We start from the raw sequence: 21,840 nt of genomic DNA, 5'->3' as shown, positions 1-21,840 counted from the left end.
GATTTTTAAAAATTTATAATAAAATCACCCCATAAATGTATAGAATGTATAAACTTTTGAAGCAGCCAATCTTTTCTTTTATAACAAATATCCCTGAAGAGACTTTAAAGTGGTTACTGTGTTTTCACTTATTATTACATGGACACAATAGGATCATGACATTCTTAATTCATAGTTCATCACAATATATAGAGCTAACAACATACAGTTCATGTGATTTTATTTTAATATAACAAAAATGGAACAAATGTACTATCAACCCCACCCCCAAAACAAAGAAAAATATCAAAATAAAAATGTTTTCTAACATGAACATTTAGCAACATTACCTTCTGTTACATCTATTTTTCAAAAGATACATTTAAAATGTATGCCTGAGATATTACTGTTAAATATACTCTGGTATAGAATCATAGCCCACTTGTATACAACACACAGCTAGATTCACCATTACTTGTTTATTCAACAGTCCCATTTATGTGGGCTTTAAATATGAAATCCTCTTATCGAGGAGGAAGTTAAAATCATAAGAGGGGCTGTAGAATTTCAGACTACTATGTAACCATTTTCAGCGCATATATATATATATATAATCTGAAACAAGTGCTTTAAAAAGATAGCAATTTTAAAATCCTGAAAATAAAGAGAATTTCATTTGCTCCATAAATATGTAGATTAGAATGAACATCCCACTATGTCATCTAGGAACATAAATAACAAAAGTTCTGAGTTAGGAAAGTCTGCCCCCATAAGTGAGTGATCCTATTACCATGTAGGATTAGAAAAGCCTGGTGAATGTATCTGCTGCTTCTGGCATTGCATCGACATAAAACTGATGGCATTATGTCCTGACTCCGTGAATGAGTCACACCTTTCCTTTGCATGCATGTAAAACTGAATGCATGGTGCAGGTAGATCACTGCTGTGTCTGTGCAGTATCAATAAAGTGCATCAGTCAAGTTCTGGAAGTTTGACAGAAAGGTGGTGCACAAACATATAATACAAACAGCTCAGTCTTATGACCTACCCTGACAAGGTAAAGTATATGAAATCAGGTGTATTAAGGTACAACTCCTGCGATGGTACAGTGCCCTGAAAAACCTCCAATGTATCATAACAATTTTAAAACCTGGATCAATTATGTCTTCTTGACCACACTCACTAAAATAGTGTTATATGACCAACATGTTTTATTTCATGCTTTAAAAAATTATGCTGGATACTATCATTTGGGTTTTTTAAATTACAAATCTCTTAACACCTTTCCTTCTTCCTCGTCATCACTATCAGTCACATTGACCTGCTGTACACTAGAGGGTGTGGATGGGGTTGCAGTAAAAACATTCTCAAGGGCCCCAATGTCCAGCTGTGGCATAGGATTTAAGTATTCTTCTTCAGTCTGACTGTGGCTGCTGTAATAGGATGTCCCTTCTAAGCTCTCGCAGCTACGGGAGTCTTCGCTATGTGTATGCTCATCAGGATACTCTCTAAAAGGATAGTCTCTATTCAGAGCAGAAAACATCGCCTCATGTTTTTGATACTGGTCTTCATAAAAGCCAAGACATTCAGGCATGGAGCTGGGGAAGTTTCCGTAGCCAAATGGTGGGCGACTGTATGGACATGTGCTGCAGCAAGACAAAGATGAGTTACATCATGGCTTTTATCATAAAACTGAATGATACATTGTAGCTTGTTTGTATTCAAATCTGGAAACCAGTTACCATAATAAAGGGATTACCTTAGTCATGGGACACAATTGCAAATAGAATACAATAATATGGCCGTGTTTCAAAAAGCCAAGATGTGTGCCCATGGTACATTATACAGAATAACTAATTTAGAAGAGACAACAAGAACAGGGTGGGGACTTGTACCCCTCCAGCTATTGTTGGACTCCAACTCCCATCAGTCTGAACCAACATGGCCAGTGGTTACACATGATGGGAGTTGGAGCCCAACAGCACCTGGAAGACCATATGTTCCCCTTTTCTGGTCCAGAAGGTCATCCGGTCCACTTAAGCAACCAGGGGCAGGACCATGTAGCCACATACATCCCATAACTCTTAATACAGACCTGTTTTTTTGTAATGAATGATTCCAACTTTTGACCTATACCACACCTCATAACACCTCTACCACACTTCATAACATAAAATAGCAAACAAACCATCAGTATAAAAGTGAAGTAAAACTGAAGACTACATCAAAATAAACAGCTTTGCAAAATACGCAATTTAACTAGCTTTTTGAAACAAACAAACAAACAAACAAACAAACAAACAAACAAACGATATACTAGCAAGCAGCAAGATTGATAAACCACCTCAATAAGAACATTACACAGTATCCAAGCCACCACTAAAAAAGCCCCCTTCTTCATAACCATCAGCCTAGCTTTTAGACTGTGGCTCATTGAGCAAGGTCTTCTAAGCTGATATAAGCATGGGTGAATACCAACTGTTGCAGAACATGATGGCCTTTTGTGATAAGGAAAGTGACATGAAAAGGGACTGGAAACTTCTGCGATAACACTTGTTTGATGCAATATTGACTAATTTCCCCACAAACATATCAGGCTGAATGCTCATTAAACAGGTCATCTGGAGATGACCAAAGAGTCAAGAGAACCCGAATGAGAGGTTCTCCTTTCAAAGGAGGAAAGTGAGTTGAGGAGAAAAGTTTAAACAACAATGTCAAGGTCACAGATCAAATTTAAAAAGCAAGAATGAAAAAGAAACCCTTATAAAAAAGCCCTTTGGGCACTGCAAAGTATGATGAGAAATGTTTCAGTGGAATGAAATGAATAGAGGATAAATGTGTGAGGAAAGAGGAAAAAAGATGGACAGAAAGGAAGAGTATACAGTCGTACCTTGGAAATCGAACAGCTTAGTTCTTGAACAGTTTGGCTCCTGAACGTTGCAAACCCGGAAGTGACTGTTCCAGTTTGCGAACTATTTTGGGAAGCCAAATGTCCAACAGGGCTTCTGCAGCTTCTGATTGGCTGCAGGAGCTTCCTGCAGCCAATCAGAAGCCGCACTGTGGTTTCCAAACATTTTGGAAGTTGAACGGACTTCTGGAATGGATTCCGTTTGACTTCCAAGGTACGATTGTACATGGAAATTCACACAGGTTCTTTTCAATCTTTTCCTTGTAGAAGTCTGCAAATCCTTCCGTGGTTGTCTGTCTACATAGGCACCTTTACTGCAGAACACAAATAAATAGCTGCATTACCTTGATGGGAAATAATGGGGCCCAGGTAAAAAGTAAGGATGATGAAATGAAAATCGAGGAGGAGCTCCGAACAGGGTGGCTGGATGACCGATGGGAGGAGGTTGATAAACGTGTGGATGGGGGATGGGAGGAGCTTGAGGAATGGGTCCATTTCTAGAACAAGAAGAAACACCTGAGTACTCCTTGGGGGGTTGACTATTTGAGACATTGTATCTGGAATGTGTGGTGTTTGTATTATTTGGGTTCCTGCTTGCGCTTTCGATAGAAATCTGGGTTGGTCTCTTTATAGAGCAATTTGTTCCTGAAGATACACGGTGAGCTTCTGTTGGTGAAGGTGCAGCAAAACGCTGAGGTTGAAGCACTGGACGAATCGGCAGATTTGCCGTTGAGGCAGCCAGTGGCGCTGTGCTTCCTACATTTGGCTGGAACAGCGTAATAGGGCCTGGATGCTGAGCAGAAGGACCTGGCAGCTGGATAGTAGAAGTGGCTTCACCTTTGGAGAAGAGAAAGTATTAGCCGTAAGTGAGAAGGTCCCATTAACACTACGTTATAAATATTATACTATGTGATTATAGAAAGAATGATTCATGAAATAGCACTGGATCATCCCTCATCATTTTTTAAGCTTTTCTTTAATATAGCATAACCTATGGTTGCCATATGTCCAAATCGTCACTGTTTGAAATATGGCAACCCTAGCATAACCTACTGCAGTTTCATACCCGAAGATATCTATAGATGCAATTTCATGAATCAGCAACATTAAGAAAGACATTCAATATTTAGATTGTTAATTTTTTAAAAAATGTCTTTTCTTTATAAAACTCCTACAAGTTTTCCTCACAATGATGCCCAGTATGCAGTGTGCTGTCATTGAACATGGAAGGCTAAGACTTTCCAGGCACTTTTTGGCAAGTCTCTCAATTCTCTATCAGCATAAAACTGAATCTTTTATATAAAATCAAGTCCCCAACATTTTCTCCCCTAACAGTGTCTCATGGGACCAAGGAAAAGACCTACAAACAGGGCTGTGCAGACAGGGACTAGCTTGGTTTTTAATAGTTCCCATGGAGTTCTTAAAAAAAATAAAGGAAACAGTTGCAATATGTGATACAGCTGAAAGGATGAAAAATCTGATTCTCATTCCAGACACTGGCATAACTGAGCATAGGGAATGGGATATAATGCTTCTTCTTCCCCTCCTGAAGTCAACTTCAGAGTGTTGGGGAGGGGCAATATATTTCTAAGGGAGCCTTTGAAAACTGGGATGTGGGCTCAGGAGGGAACACAGAACCTGAAAGACCTTTAGTGTGGTAGTGGTGATGAAGGTTCCTTATTCCTTCCTCAAGACTTTCAAGCCATGTTCATTTTAGGGAAACATGGGGCAGGACTAGATTTAGAAAAGTGAGCATGCCCTGGTGTCTTACTCTTCATTAAGTCAATGATATATGAAAGGGTGGAGAGTGGTGAGGCAGAAGAGAACTGAATCACTTTTGCTTCTCTCATCAGACTTAACAGACATTTTGCTAGTAAGAATAATGACCCAACTTTGCTTTGAGAATGATTAAAACAAATAAACAAACATATAAACAAAACATTCTGTAGTTCACTAATCTAATTTGGAAATGAATTAATAAGGCTACCGCAAAACTATGGCCACATCTCATCATCAAATATTCCTACATAATCCTACATAATCATACTCTCAACAAGAATACAGACATTGGGTTTTTGTAGTTCCTATCATATAATGAACTCACATAAACTATTGGAATGAACTCACAGACTGGGTGTCCAATGCTGTTCTGTACGCTGGGTATGACCACAGAGTAGGTGGGAGATCGGAAAGGGTAAATGGTAGTTGGATTTGTAGTAATAATATTCTGAGATGTCCCAGTAAAGACAGTGGAAGCTGTCATTGGGCTGGTAGCAATGATATTCTGAGTAGTGCCAGAGAATACTGTGGAGACTGTCAAGGGGAACCGCTTCCTTTTGCCAGGTCGTGGCTGGTAAACCCAACCTGTGGGAATATAAAAGAGTAGGCTCACTGAAATATAATGGGTTATTTTATTTCAAAACTGATTAATGTAATAACAAAGGAAGGAATGGTGAAAGCTCTTTTGGTAGATTTGGAAAGCTAGGATAAACGTGTATAAATATGAATACTCTGTCACAATATAAAAAAGTACTATCTAAAAAAAGAGGGCGTTTAGGATGGCTTGTAGGCCCTCAGAAAAATAAGACATGTAGCACCCCTCTTTTTTCTCCATGGATACTAGCCCCATCAGTGTCCCAGCCCCTATTCCTCCTTCCCACTATTTTTGCATCATTTTTCATGCAGGACAAGTACCCAACTGTACTGTGTCTAAGAAGTTATTACTACTCTAATACTGAAAAATATTGGTGCCTAATTAAATTCTTATTTTATTACATCAAATAATTTCTGCATTATTCAAGCTGCAATCCAATACTCACTGACATGGATTAAGCATCAATGAACACATTGAGATTTACTTTGAAGTATGGGTAAAGGGACCCCTGACCATTAGGTCCAGTCGTGACCGACTCTGGGGCTGTGGCGCTCATCTCGCTTTATTGGCCGAGGGAGTCAGCATACAGATATGAATACGCTGTCACTCTTCTTTGAGTCCAAGTTACATACTGTAATTCGCCTTTGCTTTTTTATTTGTATATTTTTATTTATGTAAAATTAGATCTTTGGGCATCATTACATTATCTGCTAGTTAAATAGTTGAAAGGGATAAGAAAATGAAGGAATTGACTTGAAACAGGAATATACAGGGTGAGTCCTTTATAAGAGGCCCTGTGGATACAGAGTACACATGTTCCACGAAGCCTCTTTTAAAAGACTCACCGTGTGTGTGTGTGTGTGTGTGTGTGTGTATGGTGGGAAATGCCAGAAAAAAGAGCCTGAGTTTTAGTATAGGGGAAATGGTCATGTTAAAATGTGTTTTAATTGTGTATATTTTATTTTCCCCATACTTACTCTGTTAGTTAATGAATTTCATAGAACATCAGTTGGGCAAAATGCCCACATTCAAGGCTTATTACTACAATCCTGAATATATCCTACCTGCCATCATAAAAAAGACTATTACTACTTAATGCTAGTGGCATATAGTTGCACCAGTATATATGACCATGTTATGATTGAAATGTCTTTAGATGTCACATATAAGTAAGCCATCCTTTGTCCCAGCCAGTTTTATGCTATGCAATACAGCTGTATCACATGATGGTGTTGACTAGAGTACTGCTGATGTTTTATTCTGGCCTATCAATATTAGATATCAGTTCTTAGATATTAACTCATATGCCAGTATTCATTTTGCAGAATTTTCTCTGGTGAACAACTCAAAACGTGTTGGGTCTTAATTTTTATTTTATTTTATTCATTTCCCAAGATTTATATAGCACTTGACTGTAATAAAACCTCAAAGCGTTTTACAACAAAGAATAAAACAATAAAATTATCTGTAAAAAACAGTTAAAACACTTATTCAAAACATCCAGAAATTATTAAAATCAATAATAATAATCCGATTGAAACACATCAGCATTCTACATTCCTGGATAGGCTTACCTAACAAAAATGTTTTCAAAGGGCACCAAAAAGAGTACAGTGAAAGCACCTGCCTGATGTTAATAAGCAGGAAGTTCCAGTGTCTGGATCAAAAGATCAATTTCTTATAACTGCAGAACAAGTATTATGTTGCACCTGTAACAGTGCCAGTTCCGCTGGTGGAAGCTGTCAATTGAGTATATGTAGGGTAAAGTGATCTTGCAAGTAAACTGGTCCCATCCTGTTAAGGGCTTTATATACTAATGGCAACACCTTGAACTTGGCCCAGTAGCATTTGGTATAATAAATCTGCTATTGTACTCAGTTTTAAATACTTAAATAATGTCAATGGCAGATGCTGTAAAAATGCACATGTGCAACATCCATGCCTACAAGAACTTACAGAGTACAGCTCCTTTAAGCAGCTCCCTCTTCTGAACTCGTTTTTAAACTTTCAGAGCCTGAAAAGAAACCACTATGGGAATAGAAGGGGTGGTGTGGTGACAAAAGCTTTAAGGAAGACTGCCTCGTAGTTCCGGCATGGTGGTGGGGATTTTATTGTATTTCCTTCCAAGTATCGTCCTTGATACCTTTCCCCACTCATAAACCTATTTCTGGGTAACACAAGGCACTGCATCAAGACCATCAGATGTTGAGAAACATGTAAAAAAACCAAAACCTATTTTATACCAGGGAATTCTTCTCTGTGCTTTTCTTTAATCTTCTGAGCTTCATCATAATAAGGTTTCTTTTGCTCTTCTGTGAGTTTGTTCCACTCCAATCCAAGCTGAACGCTTATCTCCGCATTATTGGCAGCAGGGTTAGCTTTGGCTAAGGCTGGCCGGTGAATTCTTGCCCACACCATAAATGCATTCATGGGACGCTTGACATGGCCATCTCTGTCTTTGCTAAATGGAGTGTCTGGTATCCCTACAGGAAAGAAAGACGGATGGGTAGGCAGTATAAGTACCATACAAAGTTTGTAGTTAAAAATACAGTAATGAGTTTGCTAATGATTCTGGGCTCATTACTTTAGTGCAGACTATGGAAATAAAGGCCAAGCTCCAAATAACCATGAAACCATTGTCATAAGCCCACAGGAGCTTTTGGCTTATTTTCCTTAAATTTTTATAAGACACCTTTCTGGATCAAGTCCTCTCAAGGGGGCCAACAGCAATATACCAAAAGAAATACAGTAATAGAGAATGACAGTGCATATGCTATATTTTAAATGTGATACAGTACTGTAATGTAATGGGACTTTTAAAAAAAGCTTCTATAAAAATAGAATTCAGCTGCTATAAACACATTTCCAGAATCACAGCAGGAAAGGAGTAACAGCAACTCTCTCAAACCACATGGCAAACTGTGCTTGAAATCGAAGGGAGCTTCACAAGTGATTTGTGATATGGCAACTTTTTTCAGACAGAGCCACATTCTCTTCCAAGGGCCATGTGTCAGTGGTAGGTGGCGCCAAAGACAAAAGTGGGTGGAACAATGAATGTAAATTTTATCTTTGTCCACTAGGCTAGTTTTACACACTCTCACTCACCCCTTCCATCAACTAGACAAACTAGAGGCATTATCAGAGTTCAAGGACATATTCCAGCCAGTTCAAGAAGAGCGTAAAGTAGAGCTGGAGAGGAGTAGGTTTTGGGGTAGAGTCCTCAGAACCAGACAGGGCTATGATTATATTTGCTTACTTGAAAAACAAATATTTATTGATTTATCAACAAAATCCCCTTCATTTTTGAGTGTAGGGAGGTATTGCATACTGCCAAGAACATTAGAGACGGTGTCTTTGTGCTCCATATATATATATATATTGCACTGCCAAAACAGCCACTGCATCTGTTGTGATTTTCCAGAGAGGGAGCAGTAGACTGTATGTCTGAGTCCCTCCTAATTCCTGGATCCAACAAGGATCCAGTTGCTGCTGGAATAGCCAGACACGTTTCTTGAAAATGGCCCTGCAAGTATGGGTCATTAAGGTAACAAAGGAAGTGGCTCTGTGCCACAGCAGAAATGAGTGGGTCTCCCTCCCTCAACTGTCTGGCAGTTAGAAAGACAAAAACAAGGGAGGTGTGTAAGTGGTAGAGGCTGGAAGCAGCCTGGGCAGCTGAGAGACACACAGCCATGTCTGACTTGTGCTGGAATCCAAGGCTGTGGCTATGGGAGAAGCAAGATGCTGTGAGCACCTCCATCGCAGGCTCAGGTTGTATATATGTGTAAATAAACCATATATCCTAAAGACACCATGGTCTCCACTGTCCCTCATTCTGAGGAAACCAAACTCTGGGTAAGTGCCTGGAACCCCTGGATCTCGCACTACTCAGAGATTGGGGTGGTGTTCAGTGGTATATAAAACATGCTCAGGGAAGGGCGGTGGACACAGGGGAACAGGAAAAACCCAGGCAATACCCAGCAATCAGAGACTGCCCATCTGACATACAGGGAGTCATTTATTAGCACATGACACGCTGAGTAGGGGGTGGGGTTATTGGGTTGTTCTTGATTATTTATTTATTTATTTATGCCACGTAAATAAATAATAAATAAAATAAATAGGAAGAAGACACACAATATGGCACCCACACAACATGGCACCCACACAATTTCATCAGCAGAATACCTGCAAAGAGCACACACCCTTACTGGGACAGGGATTCAAGACCCACTGGGGGGACGGGACACTCTAGTTGACAACCAACCAGGGGGAGTGGCCAGAACACACACTGACAGCAGCAGCAGCAGCAGCAGCAGTGTCTCACTCTGTAGGGCAGACTTTGCTAATATGGTGTGTTCCATATATTTTGGACTACCAGTTCCCATCATCCCTTCCATTAGCCAGGTGTAGCCCGGGGGGGCAGGGAGGGGCAGTTGCCCCCGTCAAGTAAAACAATATAAATACTTAACTAACTGACCAATCACATTGGTTCTGCCCCCCCAACAAAAATCTCCCCCCCCCCAAATATCCTGGCTATGCCCATGGCCAGGTGGCATGGCTATTGGAGTTGTAGTCCAAAATGTCTGAAAGGCATCAAGTTGGGAAAGGGTGCTGTAAAGTATGGAGCTGGGAAGCAGGAGAAAAAGGTTTGAGCATCACCATGCAGAAGGGGGCAAAATGTCCTGGCTCAACCCTATACTGAGCAGTTCCCTAACAGTTCTGCTGCCACTGCAGCAGACATCAATCAGACACATTGTGTGGAATTTGTTTTCTCCATGCTTCAGTCTCAATATAGGTACTGACACCAGCAGCACAGAGCTGAAAGGAAAAGCCCTAACTAAGTGAAACAGCTTGTGATTGCATGCCTGAAGTGTTTGATTTGAATCCAGGGTACATCCCTACACTAGGAAAGGGGTGTGTGTGTCCACCCAGGCATACATCAACCATTCAGGAGGAGCACCACTTCCAACCAATAGCTGTTCCTGAGTCATTTTATCTCAACCTGTGGGTCCCTAGAAAGGCCAGAGCTCAGGGATGATGGGAGTTGCAGTCCAACATCTGCGGACCCACAGGTTGAGAACCACTGGCTTAAACAGATATGTACTAAAAGCAGAATATTGTTTTTAGGCTAAGGTACTAAACTTTACTCATACATCTGAATCTAAGCTTCCTGAATTATTTCAAAGTACAAGTATTAAGGATTGGCATGCATATCAACAACTTCTATTAATCTATGAAAACAATTGCATATCCACTACAGATGTTCCTGTGGTCAGAACTCAAGGGATACAGCTTAGAAATGGTGAGACCTAAATTTAAAGTTGTCTGGTGCTGCAATCCTATGCACCCTTATACTTGGGGGAGTAAATCTCACCGAAACTAATGTAGACATGCACAAGATCACATAGCAAGCTTTTTTGTGAGATCTAAACTTGGCAAGCCTTAAATTGCTCAACCTTTGTGTCTGACTTTGGAAAGTCACTCAAGAGATAATTCTGAACCCTAGTATTTCAAAAGTATCCCCATTAATTTCACTAAGGTGGGTAATTTCACCAGACTGGAATATTGCAATACATTCTATGTGGGGCAGCCCTTGAGGCTGATGAGAAAACTTTATTCTTGAAGGGTAGTATTGAAATTTATTAAATAAAAATTTACTTTGAGCATGTTTGCCTCCTACTTACTTGCACTAAGCAGAAACAAACCATGACATCTGGCTTAGAGTAACACCCAAGCCAGCGATCAAGGTTTGTTTTGCTACAACAACTCATAACTGGTAATCTTGACTACAAATCATAGTTTGTTGGGAGCAATGCCTCCAAGTTCTATGTTGCTCACTGTCCCTTCATTGAGTTGGCACAAGGCTTGTTACTTCCTTCCCCCTTGAAAAGAACATAGAGCTGAAGGAAGAAGTTGAAAGGATGGCACTCTTTTCTACTTCTTATTTCTTCTCTGTCTGCATTTCAGGGCTCAGAAAAATGAAAGAAGGAAGGCATTGCTCTTTCAGCTCGATGTGCTTTTCAAGACTCAGATCAGCTCCTGGGCTGCTAACAGAATGTGAAGGGAAGAAAGTAAATAGCATAGGAGGGAAGGAGGAGTTATCTGGGAGCCTGAAGAAAATGGATCAACCAGGGGAAACAGGTGCCATGGGAATAAGGAAAGAGGTGCACACATGTGCCTTTGCACATTGGAGCCAGTAAATCAGATCCCCTTGGAATTGCAGAATTTTTCACAGGTGTTTCCCAGAACCAGTATCACATCATATATCACGTGTCAATTGACTGAACCATGGATCTGGTACTTTCCAGAGCTGCCATAGCACAAAGACACTGATCTTAGGCACAGATATTCCTGGATCCTCGTAATACAAGGGATCTCTTCAAAACCATAATCAAATCATAGTCACCTGTGTCTGCAGACATATTCTGCAATTTATTGGAGGTGTTTTTTATTGTGTGTAAAGATCGAGTAGCCATGCTTTGATCAGTATTTTTGATTTGAAAGCACCGGATCTGCCTTTTCTTTTTTAAACTGTGTTGTGTACCACTATAAGGTGGGGTTGGGGTTTTTTTGGTTGTTTTTTTTGGTTGTTTTTTTTTTTGCGGAACCCCACATAAAATCATGCAAATTCAAGAGGATTCATTTTAATTCAACTGGATTTGACTTTTACCAAACATTTTGAAAAACCAAACAATCTCTGTGTGTGCTTTCTTTCTGACTACTGGGAGGAGGGGGGGAAGCAACTAGAGGTGTTGGTGCCCACAATACTCCTTCAAAATACCTAATGTGCCCAAAGGCTCAAGAATGCTTTATGGGTAAAAGTCTCAGCCAAGCCTACTTCAGTATTGTAGTGAAAATAAAGGTGGATGTTTGTACAGTGCCCTGGGCTCCTTGGAAGAGGGTCAGAACAAGGCCTAACAGATTTATTGTGGCATAAACTGGCAATGAAGTGGATACTGGTCTATGAATGCTGATGGCACAAAAAATGTTAGTCTTTAATCTGCCACACATGAAAGAAGCACTTTGTTGTTTCTTCTGAGGATCACAGTTAATCTCTGTCCCCTGGTTACAATGTATTAAAGAGGGCAGGGGCACACTTCTGCAACAGAAATCTCCTGCAAATGTTAAAAAGTTGTAGATGGGACTTTGCATAACTGACCATCTTCATAATATTTGATGGTTGCAACAGCCAGTAAAGTATACAGTGAGCTGTTGTTAATTGCATGAACTTGAGAGAAGCCCTATCTTCTTTCTGTCCCTTCATTTTTATTTTTATTTTAAGTTTGGAGTAATAGTGGTGCAGATTAATGTGTATGAGCAGTTCTATCCCGGTGTTTACTTGTACATAATAGGGCAACTTGGCAAATTCTATTATACCTATCTACTACCTGCATCTGAGGGTAGCACTGTGAGAGGCACATCTTTCGTTTCTATTTTCACTGAAGGCTCCAGCAAGGACTGCATTTTAAGGGGTACTTGTGCCACTGGCACTTTAGTCACTCTTATGAGCTCAGATGGAGGTGGCCCCTGAAACTGGATTCTAGCCCCAGGAGGGACAGCATGGAGCGTGACAGGAATCTTCAGTTCTTGAGGATGCTGAGTCCCGAGAGGCTGAGCCAAGTCAGCATCTTTGTGGACATGAGCTGGGCCGTTGGAGGAGGGGCGAGGCTTGGATGCCACCTCTTCCCTCCCCTTGCAAGCTTCCTCGCGAGGCTCCACCAGTTCCGTTTTGATGGCCCCTTCTTTTCCGGACCCCAAGGCTTTGGCATCACAATTCTCTTCCACCTTCACCTCTTTCTTGATCTCCTCCGGCTCTTCTCCTTTCCCCACTTTGACTTCCCCCCCTCCTTTCGCGCCGCTGCTTCCCTCCTCCTTCCCTCCTCGACGACTGGCAGCCGCCCTGTGCTCCCCTCTCTTTTTCTTGTTGCTGCCGCCCGTCGGGAGCAGTTGGTTCTCTTGCTCCCGCTCCTCCGCTTTCACTTGCAGCACCTTCTGCTGGCCATTTCCCTCCGTCACCGCCTCTTCCAGCTTCTCGGAAACCCCAGGTTCCAACCCGAGGCCAGGCTGGCAGAGCTGCCTGGCAAGGCAAGGCTGGTCTTCCAACAGGTGCTGCTGCTGCTGCTCTTTATAGGCAAGCCCTTCCCCAGGCAGCGGAGGTTTCTGCTCCCTGCGCAGGGCATTTTGCTTGGGGTGCAGCAGGGGGTGCTGCGGCCCCTGTTTGGGGGAGAAGAGCAGGAGGTGCGGGTCCCTGGCCCCCTGCCCCGAGAGAGGGTGCAGGAGAAGGTGGTCCATCCGGGGAGCGCCCTGCCAAGCCGCGGGGTGCAGGAGGCGGTGCTGCTCTCGGGGGGTTTCCCCCTGCGCCCCTTCTTCCATGCCGCAGCCCGCCCCCCGGGGAGAGGGATTGTTGCGGGGATTGTGAGCTCAGCCTCCGCCCTCTGTGACCGCCCGTTTGTTTCCTGCGGTTGGTTCGCAAACGTTCTCGGCTCCCCCTCCCACCAGGGGCACGCGCGCCGCGCTCGGACCCCGCCCTCCGGCTCGCTGGAGCCTCGCGCCGCCTCGGGGCACCGGCGGGAAATGGCAACAGCCGCGGGGCTGGATCCACGTGCCTCCCGCACTTTCCCCTCCCTGGTGTCGCCAGGGCGACCCTGCGGGCCGCGTAACAATGAGGTCGCCATGGAGACCCCCGGGACGAACCCACGTGCCTTTCCCGCTTTTTTGAAAGGGCTTCGTTTGGCGGCGGCGGCACGCGCGCCCTCCGCCGGCTCCCTCGCCCCCAACGTTCCCTTTCGCCAACAACTACCGCGCGAGGCGCGCTTCCCTCAGTCCATGCGCTTTCAGCGCGTCGCCTCCTTCCTTGACAAACACCAGCTCATTTCCCCCCTACGGGATTCCACCCAGCGTCGGGGTTGGGAGGATGGAGACGACCACGGCGAGGATAAAACTTAAAAGGAGTGCGGGATGGGTTACCCCCGCACGGTGCGACACGTGTGCACCTGATGGTGGGAAGGGAGGATTCAACGGGCAGAGGGAACTGGGTTAATGGAGACCCGAAACAACACTGTCAGAATCCCCATTAAGCACGTTCGCCCGCCTTTCCGCAACCCGGCGTCGCAGGACTACAACTCCTATCAGTCCCGGCAGGCTTGGCCAGTGGCCAGGGATGATGGGAATTGTAGTCCCCCGACACCAGATTGAGAAAAGGCAGGCGCGCGTGCGCACATAACACACACGGCGCGAGGACCTCTTTTCCTCCCCCGCCCCCATTAAACGCCCCAGAGCAGCCTACGCACATCCAGGATGGGCGGCATCGAGACTGGAGGGCGTGGCTTTCAGCCTCGGTTCGCTCTGCATTTATCCCGTCGCCTCTGCTGCGAGGCTTTTTGCGCCCGGCACTGCGAGGCGGCTAATGCGGTTAGGGAGCTGCAATCCCGAAAGACCTTGCGGCGTCATAGAGACTGACGGCTAGAGCGGAGGACGGGGGGGGGGAATGTGTGTGCGCGCGCCAGCCTTCCGGGATCGCGCAACGCAGCTTCCGCTGATGCAGGCGCTGCTTAGGCTTGGTGGCGTTATTCCGCCTGCTGCCGTCGCCGCCTCCCCCGGTCTGCGCGCGCGGCTGAGCTGCGGCCGCGTCGCCATGGCGAAGAGCAAGTTCGAATACGTGCGGGCTTTCGAAGAGGAGGCCACGTGCTTGCCCAACTGCTGGGTCGTGGTCCGGTTGGACGGCCGCGGCTTCCACCGGTAAGCCCCGCTTCAGCTATTGGCGGCAGCTTGGTTGCCGCTGGCGACGGCTCAGCCAATGGTGGCGGGAGGAGGGAGGGGTGGAGAGGTTATGGGTATCGTGCAAAGATAGGGAGCCGGTGGTCGGATTTCAGGGTAACAGCTGCCCTTGGGTATCGGGAGGGCTCCACCCAGAGGCGGATGCGGGCGGGGCAGCATCCTTGGGACACAGCTCCTTAGCCAAGACGGCCACTTGTCGTAATCTGAAGACCACTGTGGGAAGCTTTGGTTTGGGAGGATTTCTCCGTTGGGAGTGTGCGCATCTGTTTATTTCGTAAAAATTCTGGACCCACACGTCGTTCCACAGGGGGAACGTAAGTTTCCCTGCGGGAGTTGATCACGATGAGGGTTTGCCAAACGTGCCTTCCTCTTAAGCACGTTTTTTTTACTCCCCACAACCAAGTGGTGTATAAATTTTATGAAGCTAAGTTCAGAAAATGTATAACCACTTGATTGTAGGGAAAGCCCATCAGAGCACTTTACAAAGAAAAAAGCAATAAAAGGATGCACAAAAAGTTTACAACCATAATTTAAAACACTGATTATTATAATAATTTTTATTTATACCCCACCCATATTGGTGAGAAAGTTAAAACTGCATTAGAATAGACTTAAGACAAATTAAAACTCATGCAATCTTCCTAAGCATCTAGGTAGGGTTGTCTGAAAAAGATTGTATTCAGCAGGTGCTGAAAAGAATACAATATGCAGGGAGTTCGTGGGCCACCCCTCCCTTATTGCATCCACCTGTCTGTTTCACATATTGTAACTCACAAAACTCACTTCCAGTCATCCCCTTTTGGTAGACCAGATAACAATCAGTATTGTAATGAATATTTGAAAAGCTGTAATTGTCCTGCTGATTCTGAATAAGGAAAGGAGGAATGGAAGGTTTTCATCCTGCTTAAAAAGACACTGAGCTATATGAGTTATAGCTAGGATTCTTAGTAGTGCCTCAGTGGAAGTAGTTTTACTGTTATGTACTGAAGTTCTCACCCTGGGCCATCAGGGGGATACTGGAGATAGTTTTCACTTAGGTCCACATATGCAAATAAGGGATTGAAAGTGACGTTCAGTGATTGGATAGTTACAGAAAGTGGTTACAGTTGCGTTGTAGTGTAGCTCAATATAAGCAGGCTGGCTGAACCCTTTAGTTCAGTTCTGTTGTGGCCTGTGAATAAACAAGAGCTGTTTGAAGACTTGCTGTGTCGTCTGATATGTTCACCCACAACTTAACATTTACCTTCCATTTGGCAAAAATGTGAAGCAGTTACAAAAATCTGCTGTTTTTAATAAATTATAAATTAGTATTGCAACACTAAAACACAATAACATGCATATGGGATCCAGTCCAAAATTAAAAAATAAAAACATGCTGATAACCACTTTAATAACTTTGACAAATTTAATTTCTTTGTATTTTTCCCTTTTTGAAGCTTTGCCGAGCAACATGGTTTTAAGAAGCCTAATGATGATCGTGCTCTTAACTTGATGAACAAGTCTGCACAGACAGTAATGCAAGAATTAGAGGATATTGTCATTGCCTATGGACAAAGTGATGAATATAGCTTTGTTTTCAAAAAGAAAAGCAACTGGTTTAAGAGAAGAGCAAGGTAACTGGTTTTAGCGCTTCTCTCTCCTCCCAACCCAACCCAATATTTGCATATCTACTCTTCATATAACATGTTTTAAATATAACCAGTTTGTTTAAATTTTATTATATAGTTAGAATATTATATTGATTAAAGTATTAGTAACATTGCTCTTTTAAGCCCTACTATGCTCAGTTCTTAGGGACGCGGGTGGCGCTGTGGGTTAAACCTCAGCGCCTAGGACTTGCCGATCGTATGGTCGGCGGTTCGAATCCACGCAACGGGGTGCGCTCCCGTTGCTCGGTCCCAGCGCCTGCCAACCTAGCAGTTCGAAAGCACCCCTGGGTGCAAGTAGATACATAGGGACCGTTTACTAGCGGGAAGGTAAACGGCCAGAGCAGCTTCGTCACGCTGGCCACGTGACCCGGAAGTGTCTGCAGACAGCGCTGGCTCCCGGCCTATAGAGTGAGATGAGCGCACAACCCCAGAGTCTGTCAAGACTGGCCCGTATGGGCAGGGGTATCTTTACCTTTAATTTATGCTCAGTTCTTGTGTCTGGTTATACAGACAATAACGCATAACAATTCTGATTTGGTAGAAATTGGCAGCTTTTTAATAGGTGCTGTGTAAAGGCAAGGGGTGTACTATTTATTTTGCTTAAAATTCATTTTCATCTGAAATAATATAAAAATTTGACAGCTGTTGTATGCATGCAACATGTGTTGCTTTTCATAGATTTGGTAATGGCCTCCTTTCATGTTCATGCAGTAATAATTGCAGAAAACAAAAAAAAAGCAACCAAACTGGGAGGTGGAAGGGGTTTTGGTGGTGAATTCAGTTCACAAGGTAGGAGAGCAAGTAACAAGGAATGTATACAGATAAGCTTCAATTTGCACATTTTCATTAGTTTAGTCTTTCCATTTGGTTTAGTAGGTGGTCATCAGCTGCTGTTATTAGCATATGATATGCTTTAAGAATGACAGTATACTGCGGCTTTCATTCTATGTCATGAACTCATTGATGCAATCAGCCATCCAGTCCTGAGAGTTGACTGAGCACTATTATGTATGATAGTTCAGCCTGCAAATGGCCAAATTCATAGAATCTTCATTTTCTGTTAGCCAGTTTTCATATGCATGCGATGCTCTCAACCTCCTGGACTTGGAAAATGTAGGAGTGAATCATACAGATCTGGAAAACTCTGAAACATTCAGCCATTAATGGTTTACGGTAAATGTGCCTTTTAGTCTGTTTCACTCCTTCCTGCTAGTGCTGGGAGGAAACAAACCATGATTTCTGTGTTTTAGGTTTTGTAGTTGAACCAGGAATAAAGGTTTCTTTTATTCCCAAGCAAACTGAAGTATAGCCAAGGTTTATTTTTGGCTTACCGGTTATGGTTTGTCGGAAGAGAACAAGCCATGATCCATGGGTTGGATGTAATGCTTAGCCAGGGATTGTGTTTTGTTTCCTTTGTGCACAAGCAGGGAAGAAAGAAGGTGCTCTCTTGGGCATGATCATGGTAAAGTATTAGCCATGGCTTTTGATGATGTGCGAACGGGGCCATTGAGTCACATGCATTTTTGCATTACATAGAGTACTCAAGTGTTTATTTATTTGTCAGTATTGTAGTACTGATGTTATTAACTTTCACTTCCTTTTTATTTTCTGTTTACAAGTAAGTTCATGACTCATGTGGTCTCCCAGTTTGCCTCCAGCTACGTTTTCTATTGGAAAGATTACTTTAAGGACCAGCCTCTTTTGTATCCACCAGGATTTGATGGGCGTGTTGTGTTATATCCTAGTGACCAGAATTTAAAGGACTATCTTAGTTGGCGACAAGCTGATTGTAAGCATTTCTTACACACATGAGAAACCTCCACCATCAGGTTTTTGTGTTTGTTTGTTTGTTTGTATGTATGTTTGCATGGGTTTATGATTGTTGGTCAGTATTGCCTGCAGTTACAGAGAGTTATCCTTCAGCTGGGATATTCCAAGACTTTAGTTCTTACACATATGGAAAAAGTTAAAACCTTGGAGAGGATCCAATTTTATGCCACAATGGGAGAGGCATTGCTTTCATGTCTTTCCCCCCTGCATCCCAACGGCAGCATGAGAAATGCAAACAGTGTTATATTCAATTGTGTAGTAAGATGTGAACCCTGCTGCTGCCTTCAGAAGTCTAGTCAATGAATGTAAAAAGCATGACAAATAAGATGGACATTCACAGCAACCCATGTTGTTGTTGTTCTCCCTTTACTGCACACAACAATTTACTTGCATGTTTTCTTCCACCCCACCTCCCCCCACCAATTATCTGGTTACCTGACTGAGTAGTGTTTCCATGAAATGGATAGCAGTAGTTTTAGATTGGCTGGATGGTCTACAGAAACCCTCATGTTTGATGTGACAAAAAAACTGCATAGCAGGAAATTTTATCTATTTTAAAAACATGTCACAGGAACTGTTGGTAGGATAATAATATATGGAACACTGATAAATACTGAACCAAAATACTGGACTTAGATAAAAAGACATACTACTATTTTTACAATATCATATTCATATAATAGTTACAGGTAGGTAGCCGTGTTGGTCTGCCGTAGTGTGCATGCACACGAAAGCTCATACCAATGACAAACTTAGTTGGTCTCTAAGGTGCTACTGGAAGGAATTTTTTTATGTTCATATATTAGTATACAAGTCCTTCAGTAACTACTTCTGTGGCAGAAAGCTTGTTCAATGTGCTTCCCAATGTAGTCTGATGTTTGTTATTTCATTCCTGCAGGCCACATAAATAATCTCTACAATACAGTATTTTGGACTCTTGTGCAGAGAGGTGGCTTGACACCTGTACAAGCCCAAAAGCGACTACAAGTATGAAACTCTTCTTTCAAGATTATGCTAAGTAGTATGTTCACTCATGCTTGAGGTTTTAATGCCAGCATCATGTGCAGGCATTCAAATTACACAAGTGTTGTGGGCAATGAGAATTGGGAGTCTGGATGAGGTTGAAGGGGTTTGTAAGTGACACAGTTATCATAGTGTAAGTGTGTGTGTGTGTGTGTGTGTGTGTGAGAGAGAGAGAGAGAGAGAGAGAGAGAGAGAGAGAGAGAATAGGTTACCTGGGGGCCGGATGCGGCCCAATCATCCTCTCAATCTGGCCTGCAGGCAGTCCGGGAATCAGTGTGTTTTTATTTGAGTAGAATGTGCCCTTTTATTTAAAATGCATCTCTGGGTTATTTGTGGAGCATAGGAATTCGTTCATTCCCCCACCCCCACAAATATCATTTGGTCCACCACATGGTCTGAAGAATGGTGGACCGGCCCACGGCTGAAAAAGGTTGCTGACCCCTGGGTTAGATTTTTTTAAAAAACTATATCCAATAGCTTTATCTTCCTGTCTCCATATTAGTATGAATATAACACTTTTCAAAGTTTAAAAACCAGGTGGAACAAATAAGGATTAGCTGTTTGTCTAATTGAGAGCAGAAAAGGGGACTGGTGGGTTGTGTATACTCCATTCTGTCTCCAAATACAGTGCTCAGATCTAGATGGAGAGGAGTCAGTGTTTTCATATGCCTGTGTGGTGGTGTTTTTATAAGAAAAAAAATATTTTCTCTTTATCCTTAGGGAACAGTTGCAAGTGACAAGAATGAGATTTTATTTTCTCAGTTCAGCATTAACTACAATAACGAATCATTGCTGTATAGAAAAGGAACTGTTCTACTGTGGCAAAAGGTAATATAATTTTGACAGATAGCTATTTGTGTGTAATGCATTTTACAAACTGTTAAATAAAATACTTACCGTACTTGGGAGGTAAGTGGTTTTTGACAGTCATATGTGTGCTGATTTTCCAGGTGTGTTTGCTTTTATAACATTACCACTGTTCAAACCTTAAGCCTAGAAATATTCTGGTCTTCAGTGAAAAGAATAATTCCTCTGGTAACTTCACTCCTCAAATTTTAAGTAGTGAAGGTTCAATAGGAGCACATCTGCCACTGAAAGACCAGAACTTTACTAGTGATGATTCTAATTTGAGAGTTGTCTCATATTATAGTTTTAAAAGAAATGAAACTGGAATTGCCTTCTAGCCTACTTCAGTTCTGCGATTCTACATTAATCTGTCACCTGTTTTTATAGGTAAATCAAGCCATTAAAAAGAAAATTAAAATTCCAGAGGAAACGGAAGAGAAGGAAGTTGAAGTGACCCGGCCAAGGACTACAGTAGTTGCTTTGCACTGTGATATCATTGGGGATCAGTTTTGGGACCAGTATCCTGAAATCCTAGCTGATGATAGCTGACATTTGCCATCTGGATGTTGGTGTGAAATACTCCATACAGTTTACTCCTGCAAGGACCATGGGAGACGGATAGGTGACTGGCCCAGGATGGATATTTCAGTAAACTTGTGTGGTGCACTTAAGAAGCCATGTAGTGCTTGTATTCATTTTTATAGTTTCATAGATGTGTATGTTTTCCCATCAAAATGTTGAGGTGCCTTACAATAATATCATTGTCAGGTTGATAAACTTTTTACTTGAAAAGGAATGCCTTTAATTTAGGCTATGGCCCTCAAAGGCACTCTACTGGTACAAGTCCCATGAGATTTTGAGCTGCCCATTTAAAACTGAAAACATTTAAACTCCTGCTTCAAATTAAGTTCTATCATCAGGGAGCCAAGTTACAAATTATCCTAGTTGCTAATGTCTCTGGATTATATGAGTGATAAACAAAATACCCTAGCAAATGGCTGAAACTAATTAGGAAGTCTTCTCTCAAGTGTAAATTAGTTATGGCTTTTTTGAAAGCTATGGAAACATAATTTCCCTCCGTAATCATACATTTATTGTTTGGACTCTCTCCTTGCTGCTTTACTGATTATTAGAGAAGGTCTCGGGTGACCAAACTGGAATAATAAACTTATTGAATAAGGGGGGGCATCACAACAGGATATGTTTGTAGGTCATGCTCTCAATTTTCTGCTGCCTGAGAAACTATCCAGTTCCTGCTGTTGAGAATTGTGGCAATCAACTTACTGGAAGTTCTTTACTCTTCAAAAAAAAGTTTGTGTTGCGCTTCTGCCTTCTTTGTGCCGGACCTGTGAAGTAATAAGACCTGTTCCGAGGTGGGGGGGGGGGGAGTTGGAGCGTATGTGATACTTTCTCTGACTATGCAGAGACTGGAATGATACATGCTGGGAGATAAT

The 21,840-nt window shown here is 42.6% G+C and overlaps 2 protein-coding genes across 7 annotated transcripts; one reads left to right on the top strand and one right to left on the bottom strand.

Moving 5' to 3' along the window:
* Nucleotides 1-1,167: 1,167 nt before the first annotated feature.
* SOX30 (SRY-box transcription factor 30) lies at nucleotides 1,168-13,980 on the bottom strand. The gene is made up of 5 exons (XM_081184932.1): nucleotides 12,650-13,980; nucleotides 7,505-7,744; nucleotides 5,015-5,251; nucleotides 3,232-3,724; nucleotides 1,168-1,625 (listed from the first exon to the last, which is right to left on the bottom strand). Exons 1-5 carry the CDS (start codon nucleotides 13,632-13,634, stop codon nucleotides 1,244-1,246), a joined length of 2,337 nt encoding a protein of 778 aa, XP_081041058.1. The 5' UTR covers nucleotides 13,635-13,980; the 3' UTR covers nucleotides 1,168-1,243.
* A 180-nt stretch (nucleotides 13,981-14,160) lies between these two features.
* THG1L (tRNA-histidine guanylyltransferase 1 like) lies at nucleotides 14,161-21,060 on the top strand. 6 transcript variants are annotated; one of them, XM_081184974.1, is made up of 6 exons: nucleotides 14,161-14,237; nucleotides 16,475-16,651; nucleotides 18,307-18,476; nucleotides 19,416-19,504; nucleotides 20,261-20,368; nucleotides 20,774-21,060. In XM_081184974.1, the coding sequence occupies exons 1-6, from the start codon at nucleotides 14,176-14,178 to the stop codon at nucleotides 20,933-20,935; spliced, it is 768 nt and encodes a 255-aa protein (XP_081041100.1). In that variant the 5' UTR covers nucleotides 14,161-14,175; the 3' UTR covers nucleotides 20,936-21,060. The 6 variants fall into 6 exon arrangements, with proteins under 6 accessions (XP_081041100.1, XP_081041099.1, XP_081041102.1 ...); XM_081184973.1 differs by lacking the exon at nucleotides 14,161-14,237 and adding an exon at nucleotides 14,622-14,999; XM_081184976.1 differs by lacking the exon at nucleotides 14,161-14,237 and adding an exon at nucleotides 15,040-15,134.
* Nucleotides 21,061-21,840: the final 780 nt, after the last annotated feature.

The sequence above is a fragment of the Podarcis bocagei genome (genome assembly GCF_964188305.1).
Source record: "Podarcis bocagei genome assembly, chromosome: 2".
NCBI classification, from domain to species: Eukaryota; Metazoa; Chordata; class Lepidosauria; order Squamata; family Lacertidae; genus Podarcis; species Podarcis bocagei.
The sequence above is the reverse complement of the archived record's forward strand: the minus strand, read 5'-3'. Positions and strand labels throughout refer to the sequence as shown.

What these genes read in the sequence shown, in the direction of transcription:
- SOX30 (XM_081184932.1), bottom strand. Translation starts at nt 13,634, where the DNA reads ATGGAAGAAGGGGCGCAGGGGGAAACCCCCCGAGAGCAGCACCGCCTC. An exon ending in AGTGCTACCCTCAGATGCAG is followed by an intron (nt 7,745 to 12,649) that starts GTAGTAGATAGG and finishes TCTTTCCTGTAG; the next exon opens with GGATACCAGACACTCCATTT. An exon ending in CCCCATTATTTCCCATCAAG is followed by an intron (nt 1,626 to 3,231) that starts GTAATGCAGCTA and finishes GTCTTGCTGCAG; the next exon opens with CACATGTCCATACAGTCGCC.
- THG1L (XM_081184973.1), top strand. Translation starts at nt 14,749, where the DNA reads ATGTGTGTGCGCGCGCCAGCCTTCCGGGATCGCGCAACGCAGCTTCCG. An exon ending in GACGGCCGCGGCTTCCACCG is followed by an intron (nt 15,000 to 16,474) that starts GTAAGCCCCGCT and finishes CCCTTTTTGAAG; the next exon opens with CTTTGCCGAGCAACATGGTT. An exon ending in TAGTTGGCGACAAGCTGATT is followed by an intron (nt 18,477 to 19,415) that starts GTAAGCATTTCT and finishes TCATTCCTGCAG; the next exon opens with GCCACATAAATAATCTCTAC.